The 15034-nt window shown below is 48.1% G+C and overlaps 4 protein-coding genes across 4 annotated transcripts; 2 read left to right on the plus strand and 2 right to left on the minus strand.

Moving 5' to 3' along the window:
• F5147DRAFT_90317 (glycosyltransferase family 48 protein) lies at nt 1-5967 on the plus strand. Its single transcript, XM_041444458.1, has 9 exons — nt 1-515; nt 565-1185; nt 1234-3913; nt 3964-4149; nt 4200-5044; nt 5094-5424; nt 5478-5551; nt 5601-5664; nt 5715-5967. Exons 1-9 carry the CDS (start codon nt 99-101, stop codon nt 5768-5770), a joined length of 5274 nt encoding a protein of 1757 aa, XP_041294750.1. The 5' UTR covers nt 1-98; the 3' UTR covers nt 5771-5967.
• A 212-nt stretch (nt 5968-6179) lies between these two features.
• Nucleotides 6180-8097, minus strand: F5147DRAFT_685632 (phosphatase 2C-like domain-containing protein). Its single transcript, XM_041436686.1, has 10 exons — nt 7665-8097; nt 7568-7582; nt 7256-7505; nt 7146-7206; nt 7008-7094; nt 6841-6955; nt 6620-6788; nt 6518-6555; nt 6453-6463; nt 6180-6401 (listed from the first exon to the last, which is right to left on the minus strand). Exons 1-10 carry the CDS (start codon nt 8067-8069, stop codon nt 6362-6364), a joined length of 1191 nt encoding a protein of 396 aa, XP_041294751.1. The 5' UTR covers nt 8070-8097; the 3' UTR covers nt 6180-6361.
• On the minus strand, nt 8094-11414 carry F5147DRAFT_835637 (peptidase family M49-domain-containing protein). The gene is made up of 20 exons (XM_041443974.1): nt 11196-11414; nt 10932-11148; nt 10741-10872; nt 10521-10687; nt 10299-10464; nt 10186-10244; nt 9996-10132; nt 9781-9945; nt 9711-9730; nt 9652-9657; nt 9550-9600; nt 9476-9500; nt 9257-9420; nt 9175-9203; nt 9030-9127; nt 8934-8968; nt 8750-8880; nt 8598-8691; nt 8364-8543; nt 8094-8315 (listed from the first exon to the last, which is right to left on the minus strand). The coding sequence occupies exons 1-20, from the start codon at nt 11396-11398 to the stop codon at nt 8199-8201; spliced, it is 2196 nt and encodes a 731-aa protein (XP_041294752.1). The 5' UTR covers nt 11399-11414; the 3' UTR covers nt 8094-8198.
• Nucleotides 11415-11690: 276 nt separating this feature from the next.
• On the plus strand, nt 11691-13527 carry F5147DRAFT_685664 (uncharacterized protein). The gene is made up of 3 exons (XM_041436687.1): nt 11691-11931; nt 11990-12328; nt 12378-13527. Exons 1-3 carry the CDS (start codon nt 11749-11751, stop codon nt 13269-13271), a joined length of 1416 nt encoding a protein of 471 aa, XP_041294753.1. The 5' UTR covers nt 11691-11748; the 3' UTR covers nt 13272-13527.
• Nucleotides 13528-15034: the final 1507 nt, after the last annotated feature.

Here is a 15034-nt window from a genome sequence, read left to right on the forward strand (position 1 = left end):
GCTGACTCGGACTTTCCTATATTTTTCAGTACTTGTTATTGTTTTCCTTATAGTCGTTCTTTACTTCGACCCGCTGATCGTCCGTCGAGACTATTAACATGGCTCAACCAGCCCATGGGCTCAAACAGCCTAACAGTCCTTTCCCAAACCCTTACGGCCAGCCAAATTTCTACCAACAACAGCCTATTCGACAAGACTATGACAATGAATCAGAGATTGGCACTCCCTATGCTAGCACCACTCGTCTCGCAGCTAACCAGCAATTTTATGATTCTAGCCCCTTCACAGGTCGCGACTCTCCTTCTGATGCTGGACATGGCAGTCGCTCTTACGCACCATCTATTAACTCACAGGCGAGCCAGCCATATGGTTCCCCCTTTGCCGACTCAGCCACCTACCCATATCCAGCCTGGTCTCCCGACCGTCAGATACCAATTTCCATGGAAGAAATAGAGGACATTTTTCTAGACCTCACCCAAAAATTCGGGTTTCAACGTGATTCCATGCGAAACATGGTTTGTGATATCACCACGCTTCACGCACAAGCACTAATCAATTTTGCAGTTTGATTTTTTAATGCAGTCTCTCGACTCCCGCGCCTCCCGTATGAGTCCAAATCAGGCCCTGACAACCCTTCATGCCGATTACATTGGCGGACAACACGCAAATTATCGCAAGTGGTACTTTGCTGCACAGCTCAACCTCGATGATGCCGTCGGACAAACCCAGAATCCCGGCTTGCAACGCCTCAAAAGTGTCCGAGGCGGCTCAGTCAAAACACCAGGCTCGAAACACTTGGATAGCGCACTGAATCGCTGGCGTAACGCGATGAATAACATGAGTCAATACGACAGGCTCCGCCAGATAGCACTTTACCTCCTTTGTTGGGGCGAGGCGGGCAACGTGCGCTTTGTTCCCGAGTGCCTGTGCTTCATATTCAAGTGCGCAGACGATTATTACCGTAGTCCCGAGTGCCAAAATAGCGTGGAGCCCGTACGGGAGGGTTTATACTTGCACACAATCATCAAGCCACTATACACGTTCATGCGTGACCAGGGTTATGAAGTTGCAGAGGGCAAGTTCGTCAGGAGGGAGAGGGATCATGACGAGATCATCGGATATGACGACATTAACCAGCTTTTTTGGTATCCTGAGGGTCTGGCACGGATTGTCCTTGAGAACCATGTAGGTGATCTTCCCCTGCAGCATGCGTCAAGTTAACATGCTTTCCAGTCTCGCCTTGTGGACATCTCACCCGCCAAGCGCTACATGAACCTGCGGCGCGTAGACTGGAACAAAGTCTTCTTCAAGACCTACAAGGAGAAGCGTTCCACAGCGCATCTACTTGTCAACTTCAACCGCATCTGGATTCTCCACGTCGCAATTTATTGGTTCTATACCGCATTCAACTCCCCTAGGGTGTACGCGCCTCCAAATTCGCAATTCCCTTCATCCGCGATGACCTGGTCCGCAACCGCCCTCGGAGGTGCGGTTGCCACGTTGATCATGATATTTGCCACGCTCGCCGAGTTCATGTACATCCCCACAACATGGAATAATGCCTCCCATCTCACAACCCGATTCATATTCCTCCTCGTCATTCTAGCGCTTACGGGCGGTCCGACTGTATACATTGCATATGTAGAGAACCGTCCAACCCCCACCACCTCGCAGATTCCTGTTATCGTTGGCATTGTGCAGTTCTTCATCTCCATCGTCGCGACTGTTGCTTTCGGATTGTTTCCTTCCGGGCGCATGTTTGGTGACCGTGTGGCTGGCAAGTCACGCAAGTACATGGCCTCGCAGACATTTACTGCATCTTACCCGGAACTTACGCGTACCGCGCGTACTGCAAGCATCATGCTTTGGCTCCTAGTTTTCGGATGCAAATTTACAGAATCATACTTTTTTCTCACCAGTTCCTTCAGCTCGCCAATCGCAGTCATGGCACGGACTACTGTGCAGGGATGCAATGATAAGTTCTTCGGCACAGTCCTCTGCTCGAATCAGGTCCCCTTCACATTGGCTATCATGTATATCATGGACTTGATACTGTTCTTCCTTGACACGTACTTGTGGTACATCATCTGGGTCGTCGTTTTCTCCGTTGCTCGCTCTTTCTCGCTTGGACTGTCGATTTGGACGCCTTGGAAAGATGTGTACACCCGCCTTCCTAAGCGCATCTACGCCAAACTCCTGGCCACTGCCGAGATGGAGGTCAAATACAAACCCAAGGTCCTTGTCTCGCAGATCTGGAATGCCATCATCATCTCCATGTATCGCGAGCATCTCCTTGGGATTGACCATGTCCAGCGGTTGTTGTATCACCAGGCTGAGACTGCTGACGGTCGCCGAACGCTCAATGCGCCTCCGTTCTTCTTGAACCAGAGCGGTGGTAACTATAAAGGCACGTTCTTCCCCGCAGACGGTGAGGCTGAGCGCAGGATTTCGTTCTTTGCTAGCTCCCTTACCACCGCACTGCCCGAGCCTCTCCCCGTGGAAGCTATGCCTACATTCACTGTCCTCGTTCCACACTATTCTGAGAAGATTCTACTCAGCTTGCGCGAAATCATCCGCGAGGAAGACCAGAACACCCGTGTGACGTTGCTTGAGTACCTGAAGCAGCTCCACTCTGTTGAATGGGACAATTTCGTGAAGGACACAAAGATCCTTGCTGGGGAGAGCGAGGATGGAACGAGTTCCATCAATGAGAAGACGAACAACAAAGCGGATGATCTGCCTTTCTACTGCATCGGTTTCAAGACATCGAGCCCAGAATATACCCTCCGCACACGTATCTGGGCCTCTCTGCGCGCGCAGACGCTCTACCGTACTGTCTCTGGCATGATGAATTATTCCAAGGCCATTAAGCTCCTCTACCGCGTTGAGAATCCCGCCATCGTGTCCACGTTTGGGGGCAATACGGAGAAGCTCGAGCGGGAGCTTGAGAGGATGGCACGCCGCAAGTTCAAGTTTGCCATCTCCATGCAGCGGTTCTCGAAGTTCAACAAGGAGGAGCAGGAGAACGCTGAGTTTTTGCTGCGTGCATATCCAGATCTACAGATTGCGTACCTTGATGAAGAGCCCGGACCAAAAGGCAGCGAAGGCCGGTTGTTTTCGACGTTGATTGATGGTCATTCAGAAATTGACGACGTTACTGGTAAACGGAAGCCCAAGTTCCGCATCGAGCTGCCCGGAAATCCTATTCTTGGTGATGGAAAGTCAGACAACCAGAACCATGCCATCATTTTCTATCGCGGCGAATACCTTCAGCTTATCGATGCCAACCAGGACAACTACCTTGAAGAATGTCTCAAGATTCGGAACATCCTTGGCGAGTTTGAGGAATACTCCATCTCAAGCCAGAGTCCGTATGCGCAATGGGGCCACAAGGAGTTCAAGAAATCTCCCGTTGCTATCGTGGGCACGCGCGAGTACATTTTCTCGGAGAACATCGGGGTGTTGGGTGACATTGCTGCTGGGAAGGAACAGACATTCGGTACGATGACGGCTCGTGCGCTCGCGTGGATTGGGGGCAAGTTGCACTATGGACACCCTGATTTCCTCAATGCCCTTTTTATGACAACACGCGGTGGAGTTTCAAAGGCGCAGAAAGGCTTGCATCTCAACGAGGACATCTTCGCCGGTATGAACGCCTTTGGGCGTGGTGGTCGTATCAAGCACTCGGAGTACTACCAGTGTGGAAAGGGTCGTGATCTTGGGTTCGGCACGATTCTCAACTTCCAGACTAAGATCGGTACCGGTATGGGTGAGCAGATGCTTAGTCGGGAGTACTACTACCTCGGGACGCAGTTGCCCATCGACCGCTTCTTGACCTTCTACTATGGACATCCTGGTTTCCATATCAACAATATCTTGGTCATCTACTCGATCCAGGTGTTCATGGTTACTCGTGAGTCCTGACGTGTTGCACATTTGACCTGCGTTCCTGACAAATTGTAGTGCTCTTCATCGGCACTTTGAACAAGCAGCTCGCCATCTGTCAAGTTGATGCGCAGGGCAATGTCCTTGGTGGTCAGCAGGGTTCTGGGTGTTACAACCTCATTCCCGTCTTCGATTGGATCAAGCGCTGCATCGTGTCCATTTTCTTGGTGTTCTTCATTGCTTTCCTGCCTCTCTTCTTGCAAGGTAATTCATTTGCATTCCACTTTGGGCTGGGCTTTACTGACTGACGACAGAACTTGTTGAGCGTGGAACTGGGAAAGCGCTACTGCGTCTCGGAAAACACTTCTTGTCATTGTCTCCCGTTTTTGAGGTTTTCTCGACACAGATATACTCTCAAGCTATCTTGAGCAATCTGACATTCGGTGGAGCTCGCTATATCGCAACCGGCCGTGGTTTTGCGACGACCCGAATATCCTTTAGCATTTTGTATTCACGCTTTGCAGGACCAGGTATCTACATGGGCATGAGGAATCTGCTTATCCTTCTCTATGTTTCTCTGACGATTTGGATACCCCATCTCATCTACTTCTGGTTCTCCGTGCTCTCATTGTGCATTGCTCCCTTTGTCTTTAACCCTCATCAGTTCTCATTTGCCGACTTCATCATCGACTATCGCGAGTTCCTGCGTTGGATGTCCCGAGGTAACTCGAGGACGAAAGCGAGTAGTTGGTATGGATACTGCCGTCTTTCTAGGACTATGATCACCGGGTACAAAAAGAAGAAGCTTGGCTTTCCATCAGAAAAGCTGTCTGGAGACCTGCCCCGTGCCCCATGGCGAGCTGTTGTCCTCTCGGAGGTCGTGTGGCCGATCTGCCATGCTGCCATCTTTGTCATCGCATACATGTTCGTCAAGTCATTCCCCAACGTCAATGGCCAGCAGAACCCCAGTCCCTTGATTCGAATAGCTGTTATCGCGATTGGTCCTATCGTCTGGAATGCTGCTGTTCTCATATCGCTATTTTTTATATCGCTGTTCGTGGGACCTATGTTTGACAAGTGGGCGAGGTTTGCTTCGGTCATGGCTGCCGTCGCTCACTTTTTAGCGTTGCTTGGAATTGTCTCATTCTTCGAGTTCTTCGTAAGTGATTTAATCTACACTGATGACACTGAACTGACATGTATCTTAGTGGTTCCTTGAGCTTTGGGATGCATCTCATGCAGTGCTCGGCGTCATCACTATCGTTGCCATTCAGCGTGCGATCCAGAAGATTCTCATTGCAGTTTTCCTATCTCGCGAGTTCAAACACGACGAAACCAATCGTGCGTGGTGGTCTGGTAAATGGTACGGCCGTGGCCTTGGTAATAGCGCGATGTCCCAGCCAGCTCGTGAATTCATCGTAAAGATCGTCGAGATGTCTTTGTGGAGCTCAGATTTCTTACTCGGTCACATCCTCCTGGTGATTTTAACCCCGCCTGTTCTCGTTCCATTCATCGACAAGCTGCATTCAACTATGCTGTGTAAGTGATACTGTCGAACTCTTTACCTTTTTGTAAGTCTGAACTCCTGGCAGTCTGGCTCCGTCCATCCAAACAGATTCGAGCACCTCTTTACTCGACTAAGCAGAAGAGACAAAGACGATGGATTGTGAGTCCCATGATTTACCTCTGACTCCATTAACTCAAGTCTTCGACAGATCATTAAATACACTTTGCTCTATATTCTCGTGGTGTCGGGCTTGGCATCTCTCATTGTTCTGCGTAAGTTCCTCCCTCACATCATCCATTATCTGTCCCTAACATGGTTTCAGCTGCTCTCTTCCGAAACGAGATCACGTTCCACTGCACTCTTTGTCAGAATATCTAATTACTGGGACACTTACGCATGGACTGGCTTGATTTGCCACTTGTATATCCTCTTATACGCTTTCGACTTCGCTTGGTGTATCACAGTAGACGATAAATCAAGCTAATCTACATGGACATTTCGTGGATAGTCTACTATACTTAGGAGCTAGCGAACCTACATTCTCTACAGCAAAAATTACATTCTTATCATCAGAACTTGTTTGTTGTGGCTGTGACCAGGTCGAAGATTCAACGTGATTTTGCAAGTCTCCGAAAGCATTATTCAAAAGCATGTCGGCTGGAGTACATAATTAGGGGACACGATATAACAAGTCGGTGACGAATCAACTGCTTTGCTGACATCGAGTTGTGTTGAGGTTGCGTGGTAGATGCTCTAGATTGCATGTCCCTCTATCGTTAAGCGAAGCCTGCTACCAAGTAAGGTGACCGGTGACCTCTCCTCATCATGTCAGGCGATCTCAGGCTATAACAAAAAGTTCATGATATTGCAAGAGTCCAAAAATGGCACTGAGTAATTAGTAATAGATGTGATATGAATTGTTGCATCAATTATCCATGTGTACACTTCAATGAAGGTCGCGCTGAGCCATCATACGGCCTCGCGCACTATAGCTGTCACAACCATAACGCTGGAGTCGTCGACGTCAGCAAAAAATTGCGGACTAAAAGCAATGGCTCACTCGTCAATTTTCTGCAGGCTCAAAACATTAAGGAAGTCTCAAAAAAAGGTCTAGATCAAACGCACCCCTCCTCGGTAATAAAGTCCCTCCCGCAAGGCTTCGCCTGCGAACATCACAGGTACGTGAAAGATGAGAAGCGTGTAAACAAGAGCAAAAACAGGACTTACGTGAGAATGGGGTCATCTTCTTCCGTTCTCGCATGCACACTTGTGCATACTCAATAATGCGGTTAGCCATCATCTGCGCTTGTACATCTTCAGAGCCACCTGAGCGAGCTACAAGAGAGCAGATAGCGACAATGTCAGGTGTAAAGACATTGTCAGAGAGTCCGTCAGTCTGCACTCGGAACCTTCGGCACGTGATCCAGTGAGAATTAGAAACGACGCACGAATGCAATGATAATATCCCCATCCCGAAGTTTGGTCTCATACTGAGCAGCCCGATTTGGTCGATCGGCAAAATGAGAGGACGGTACCATGTCGGGCGGAAATTTCGTAAGCTGGCTATTGATGAAAGTATCCAAATCAGAAAGCCTGTCAATGAAATGCATCTTACTATGGACAATTGAAGAAATGGGTTTGCGGTGGTTGTCGGTATATTACCGAAGACGATCGGATGATTAGAAATCCACTGTCACCAAGACTATGCGAAGCCTGCCTCAGTTGGGTTCCTCTGGTAGTAAAGTCTGCCTACTTTGCAGCTCGCAATACACCTGATGATGCGTTGAGACTGATTAAACAAGCAGTACTGGATCCTTAGTAGACGTTCAGGATGGATATGTATGACAACGGTGGGGAACAGACCTGCATTGACAAGACGCTCACGCAATACACCATGGTAGGCGCACTCAAGACATTTGTACGGTGTTAACTCCCATCCCTCAACTCTTTCACGCTCCTCGTACTCTTGAGTTGGATCAATTTCTGGTTCACCAGCCCATCCATGTTGCGAGTAACGATGTGCATGGTACATGAGTGTTTGCGCAAAAAGTGACGGGTCAACGCCTGAGTCAACCCATCCACCCACACCATCAGCAACACCAAATGACACTCCCTGACAATAAAAACACCATATGAATACACAAAACATATATGGAAGGACATGAACATACCTACCGAACTATTTTGCATCTGTCACACAAGAAAGTATCCAAGCAACAATGCATAGATCTTTTTAGAGGAACACGTGGCTGCTAGACCGTCCGGGACGCACCTCCGTCACGAAGAAAAAGTCCTCTCCTGCATCCCCGCTCGTCGCATTTTTCCATTTTCCAAGCATCTTATCTCGCCAGCGTCCTACCGTACTGTCTGGTGGGAAAGGAACATGAATGCGCGATTTTTCTGGGGGCTTCGCTGCCCAGCTAGCACCAAAATGAAACTGGTAGGGTCGGGATAGCGGGGAGGCAGGACTTGCGCTGGAGTATGTACGTGTTATTGGTCGGTTAGCGCGCTGCGACACAGACGCTGATAGACAAATGCCCTTGTGCGTGAGTAGGCGAGGCACTGGCGATGACCATAGACCAAGGGTCATCGTGAAAGGGAACAACAAATTGGGGAGGAGCAACCCGCACTTTGATTTTGAAAACACATGACCTCCATTGACAACGCGCTGACACATCCTGACGCGTCATCAATTCCAATATAAGCAGTGATTCATTTATTACTATATATCAGTGCTAGGTTATACAGTTCGCGCCATGGTCGGCTGTGTAGTCGTCATTGTCCAAACAAACCCATTGGATAAACCTCATAGACGTCTTTCAATGTAGCTCTCAATCAAACCAGCAGGTGTCAAGGGATATTCTTTCAATTCCACTTGGCCATTCACGACGAAAGTATTGGGCTGCAGCATCATCTTACGAGGCTACAAAACCGTAAGGTCATATAATTTCATTTTATGGTGAACACGCACTTGTTTCTTCTTGAGAACGACATCCCGAATCTCGCCATCCCATCCTGGGAGAGGCGTGGTGAGCTTGGTATAGAAGTCCCGTGCTCCGGCACCATCGGCCGTGCTCTTCCGGACTTGAAGGTCGATGAGGAGTTTTCCTGAGACAGCTTGTCCTTGGGCCAGACATTTCTGGCGGTCAAGCTGATCGAAAGGTATAAGGTAGGATCATCTGATGGTGCGTGCAAAGAGACTGACGCGAATATACAGGTTCTCTAGCGAATTGTCTGCGCCACGAACCTCTTCGAAAGTCACTAGACCTTCTTTGATCATGTGCTGGGTGATGCCAAGACTAAGTGTCGAGACAGTCACATGGCTAGCACATGGAATGTGGAAGCTGCGGAACTCACCGAGCTTGCATGTGTGCCTGGCCGTGTTTCTTCGTGGCAGGGTCATAGAACTCAAGAGCCCGTAGACCCGCACGTGCCATTAACAAGAAGGTGATATAAACGATATCGTCGCAAGTCTTCTTATCGGTATACTGTGGTCAGAGCTGTCAGTAATAAACACACGCAGTGAGAGGGGAATACTCACGCCAAAAATATTAAGGATCGTTGAATTGCTTGCGACTGAAAACGACGCGGCTTTAGTGATCGTATAACTCCACGAGACAACTCCTCCACAACTTACGGTATAGGGCAACAGTTTCCGCGCGACATTCCTCCATCGAGGAAGAAACTTCGCCAAGAACCGAACCCGGTGTCTGACCAGGTTTATACCACGATGTGCTATATCGCGTTCACGTCAGTTCCACAGTTCAAAAGTATAGACATACATCTTCTTCCCAGTGAGTGGGTCAATGACCTGGGGTGTGCAACTTGAGATTACGGTCCGCGCTCAGGGTAAGTAACCCAAACCTTTTCTGGGTCGAAGTTTTTTGAGCCGTCAGCAGCTTCCTGGAAAAGCTTCCCAGATCCATGGCCCAACAGCTCGTGGTTTGCAACCTGAAGCTCAAAGGCGCGCGAATCCCACTCATTGTACAAGTCAAGATCGTCAGGATGGATAAAAGTAACTTCTTCGTCTGTGTAAAGCAAGAATAAGCAGTGCAACAAGTTGTGGCTGGTAGCAAAATTTACCCGGCGCCTTGGCTGAAAGGATGTTCTAAGAGAAAGGTAAGTAGAAGACACATTACGCCCACAGATACACTGACAGCGAGGGAGACATTCTTGAAGCCAGTCGATTCTCGGATATCATAATAGTTCTTAGCAATGCATGTCGGTGAGATAATTTACCCCCAGTCGAGAATACTTACAGGAATCTTGGTAGGGTCGCCGTCAATCAGTTACTCTCGAAGATACTGCATATACTCACATTGATACCAGCGGGAATACCTATGTCATCTCAAATGAGCCAAATTATTTCATGATCGAGAGGCACTTGCCTCCTGTAGCGAAGTTCACAATCTCCAATGCAGTGAAATCCGGTTTTCTAAATACGTCAACCTCAAAGTCCTTACCCCAGGGCAGGACCTTGATTAACTCCGGTGCACCATTGACGAGTATGTCATATTTGGCGCTAAGTTCTTTGTCCACGATGGCAGTAAAACCTATCAGAGGCGGTCAGCATGGCGAACATCAGTGAATACAAATGGCTTGCCTTCCCACTCGGCACGACCACCATATGGGTCAACGTAAGTTTCAATAAAGCCTATGTAGCTTTCGACGACGGGGCCGACGTCCTTTACCCAATGCGCAGAGGCAGCCTTGTGTTCCTCGATTGACCCAGTCTTAAAGCTAATTGAATTGTACACCAAAGGTAACACAAGGTTGCAAAGCTTGAGACGTACGAATTGATGTAGCCCTCAATCATCTTTGTCTGGGTGTCATTGGCCGTGTACTTTTTGGCCTGAAAAGAAGGTAAGAAATTTGAACATGTGAATGAACATAAAGTTGACTGAACCTCATGCAATGCCGCAACGGCCTTTGCTAATGCCGCTGAGAAATCGCCGTATTCAACCGTCAATCTGATAGATGTTGGCTCCGCGTTTATTTCATGAATGATCGATTTAGTCTTGTTGACAGAGGCAACGAGAAGGGTAAAGTCATGGGGTCCGTTCTTGCGAACACTACAAGGAAATGAGATTTGTTTCATATACATAGTAGATTTGAGTGTCATGTTTACCGCGTGTTCAGCACATCAACCCCGATTTTCTCAGCGGCAGCTTGAACGGCTGCAACCTCTTCGTCCATAATCGTTTGACCAAGGTAATAGTTAGAGATATGTCCATCCCTTGGTTTACCGATAGAGAGAGAATTTTCAGGTGAGAGTGCATAGATATGGTCTTTCAACTTATTGGATTGTGATATTAGCTTCGAATATCGACGTGCATTTAGCTACTCACCTCGTTCCACAAAGGGATGGCGTTGGCTGCATTGGCTGACTTTTCGACTACAGCAGCAAATTTTGCTTCGGAAACACGAGGCACGATCTTCGTGAAACCGAAACTCTTGTAGTTTACCAAGTTGTGCAAAACCTAGAATCGAAGGGGTCAATTGCACAAGGTACACGACGACTTGGACGAGGAATACTTGCCTGGGATGAATATTGCAGTACTTGCTCAAAATCTTCATGAGGAATACCAGATTTTTGATTGAGTGCGTCCAAATCAGCCAACTTCCCGTTGGAACTGAAGGTAAGTATGAGAAGATCGTAAAGCCTTAGCGCTTGGGGAGTCCACTGTTCTTGGATGATCCGAGCACCTGCCCATGAAGCTTGTCCGACGAAATGAGCATAGAGTTGCTCCTTTTGTCTGCATAATAATCAACAGCCGACCTCTGGCAGCTGAACTGTACATACGTGAGTTGTGAGAATGACTTCGCAACCTCGACACGGCAGATTGGAGGAGCCTTGTCGGCCAAGAAGCGGTCTGCGGCAGCTGCGGAAACCATATTTCGATGAAGTTTGGTACGAAGCAGTGGTGAGCTGCGGAGGAAGATTGTTGACTGATATCGATAAGATCTAGAGTCTAACACTCGATTAATAAGCTTGGTCCGAAGCATTCCCTTGACAAGCTCTTGGAGCAATGAACAAAAAATCAAAAGCGCGTGACTAAATTACTAGACGCGTCGTGTATCATTGCCACCGGCCGGTTACGTGACGTCAGCAAGATCCGTGCCTAGTCGAGTCACGAGTCGGCCGATAGCATAGTTTCAACACTCGTCCGCGAGCGCACCGCTATTCGTACTACCAGTACTAACACGGCAATGCCAAGATCTTATATGTCCCATAGGAGATTAGTCACGGTTCGCAGCTGTTACATGATTCGTATCTTCGGCCGGACACTGGCAGGATAAAAGCTAACTGCCGGAGTAGCTGTTTGCAGTACGACTCCCTTTCCATTCTACACGGTATGACCGACATGACTAGTATGCCAAACAGTACAACTGTCTTGATCGTTGGCGCAGGACCCTCCGGCCTTGTTACAGCGCTTTCTCTCCTCCATCATGGCTTTAAGCATTTTGTTGTTGTTGATGCTGTTGAGCAAGGCGAGAATACCTCGCGTGCTCTGGTCGTTCATGCCGCGACATTAGAGGTACGATATGTATTGCAGCTTTGAGTTGAACTCTCGGTCATGATATTGTCCCGTTTAGGCGCTGGACACCATAGATTGCGGGGAAGAAATTGTAGCGAAGGGAACCAAAGCAAGGAGCCTCAATATTGGCAACCGCTCGTCGAAGCTCGTGTCCACCGACCTCTCTTCTCTCGACAAATACACCCGTCACCCGTATGCTCTCATCATCCCACAGAATCTTACCGAGTATATTCTTGGTGAGAAACTCAAAAGCCATGGCGTGACAGTTCACCGGCCATGCAAAGTCACATCTTTGAAGATGAATGAGAATGATGACGATCTCACTGATGTCGTATTCGAAGACGGAAAGACCATCACTGCAAAGTATGTCATCGGCGCAGATGGCGCTCGTTCTGTTGTAAGCCTTATCTCGTGTCACTTTTACTAGTTCTGACTTTTTTCGACAGGTTCGTCAGATGGCTGGTATCAGTTTTACAGACCCTAAGACCGGCGAGAAGGGTGACAGGATTACTAACCTGGCTCAAATGGTTCTTGCGGATATTGTCTACGAAGGTGGAGACAACAATGACTTTGGGTTTTCAGCCACGATGTCGCCTGAGAGCTTCTTCCTTTCCATGCCTTTACCGAGCTCGTTCAACGACTTTCTCGCTGAGAACGGGAAAGAAGCCACAGGTCAAATATACCGTATTGGCGCAGGTGTCCCTCTGGTGGATGGAGAGATTCCGCATTCACCAAGCAAGGAGTATCTACAGAACCTCGTTGATCGATTCGGGCCTACAGTTCTCTCATCAGACGCTTCGGTCAACCCCAGCTCCACACCGGTACGCATCAAGGAAATTATATGGGCAACTCGGTTCCGCACGCATTCCGCAATCGCCGAAAAGGCGTTCACACGTCTTGGTGGAGACGAACTTCAGGGTGCTACAGTAGCGGCTGATGACTCCACTACGAAACATGGTGGTATCATCCTTCTCATCGGAGATGCGGCACACATTCACTCTCCCGCAGGCGGCCAGGGCATGAACCTTGGCATCCGCGATGCAGTGTTCCTTGGAGATGCTCTCATGAAGCATATCAACGCGTCTACTTCGCAGCCCTCGAGTATCGACGCTGATTATATCTTGCGTGAATTTGCAGAGGAGAGGCACAAACGCGCTCTAGAAGTGATTGCATTTACTAAGAACTTACTTTCACTTTGGGGGGCGCAAGATAAGAAGATATCATGGCTGTTCCCAATCTCGGCTGCTACTGTGCGGGACTGGGTGATGTGGCTTGGCGGAAAGCTTAGCTTTATGCAGGCAAGGATGGCGTGGGCGATGAGTGGACTGGGGAGAAGATAATGAGCAATTCTTGTGGACGTAATTCAATCGTGCCCGAACTTTTTACCTTCACCTCTCCGTTTTTCGGTCATTGCTCGAACTGTTTACCTTCATTTCTCCATCATTTAATATCGCGGGCTCGTGTACTTAGTTCATAGTACTTTCATGTACTCTTAATATTTCATACTCAGTGACGAATGCATACTGACAGAACGAAGAAAATAGCACTGATATAGTGCAGCCAAATACTCAAGTACTCACCACCCAGCATGGAAGTTGTTTTCATCAAATTCAGTGGGTAGAGTATATGAACGCCTAAAAGTTCTAGTTAGTGATGAACCTCAAAGACTCCAGACAAACCATCATTATATTGAACCAACAAGTTAATATCAGCCACTCCTACGTAGAAGCCGAGTTAAGTGAGACGAGATCTCAGATGACAGGGTGAAAAATGTTCACTAATCGTTGAGACTGATGGAAGACTGTATGCCGAGGACCAGCGTTACCTCTACCTCAAATCAATCGTATGAAGTTATTTGACGTAGGACAGTAGGACACTGCTCACCCAGACTAGTTCAATCTACATTCTTAGCCAGATTTTTAATACTGTGTCACTCACCCCAATCATGCATCGCCCCAGCAGAGGAAGCAACTGCAAAACTGTAATCATGGTTGGATCAAGACATCGCCGAGATCATCCGACGGGTTTTCACTCGCCAGCCACCAGCTGGAATCATTTAGAACTAGAGTCATTTGAGGGATGGGAATGATGGGGTGGTGAACTTGATGGACGTGTAACGGGGGCGTTTCTGCTTAGACATACCACCACCGTCTGGCGCCGCAATGTGGATAAATATTCAGTATTCACTCCTGACTTGATTCATAGCCATAAGTATTAAGCACTGTCATATGAGGCCAAGTATGAACCGGAAATTGCCAGTTGGATCAACTGGATGTATGGAAGACTTGACTGTGGGTCTGCGAGGCGGTGTTACACACGCGGAATGCTTGAACAACACGAAGTTTCGAAAAGCCGCACGGGATGCCGAGTGTCAGGACCTTTGTATACTAGCGTGGAGGTGGAGCAAAAGAGAGCGCGAGTTAGTGAACAATCATGATATCAACCTTTGAACGAGATAGGATAAATATGTTCGTCGAGAGTGAATATCTAAGAAATGGTGAATGAGAATTTTAAGAGAAAACAAACAAATCTTCGCGTGCTCAAATGATGAGTTGGAGGTTTTGGTTTTTGTGTGGTGTGACAGGTGTCGATTGGCCGAGACAGATTTTTGCTCGGTGTCTATAAAAAATTCGGAGCTCTGTGTCTGAGGCTCGGAGTACCCGAAGACGCGTGCGTTGAGAGAAAAAACTACACGGATCGGGAGGAGGAAAATACAGCCCTTCGAAGCGCTGACTGATTTAGTATCGGGAGCAGATGTTGGGTCTGAAGGAGAAAGCAATACCAAACCAGAAGAAAAGTGCAGCTCACGACGGTATCGTCTCCTTCTGAGACTAACCCACACACTTAGAGATGCGATTGAGATGAAGACGAGATCCACAAGCCGCCGAACTATCAGCCGAGTTCTTCGACTCTCTCGTCTCACAGGCTGTGTTGTCAGAATACAGCTACAACAATTGAATTGTTACTTAACATCTGCCGTACAGCTAGTGTTAGACATTGGTATTGATACTCATTGTATTGATAGACTCGTATTTTCCTTTCTCGTCTTTGACATTTTAAGTGGCGGACGTGCGCGTGAAGTCTGGTTTGATGTCCAACTTGA

Source organism: Suillus discolor, assembly GCF_016758755.1.
Source record: "Suillus discolor strain FC423 chromosome Unknown F5147scaffold_17, whole genome shotgun sequence".
NCBI lineage: Eukaryota > Fungi > Basidiomycota > Agaricomycetes > Boletales > Suillaceae > Suillus > Suillus discolor.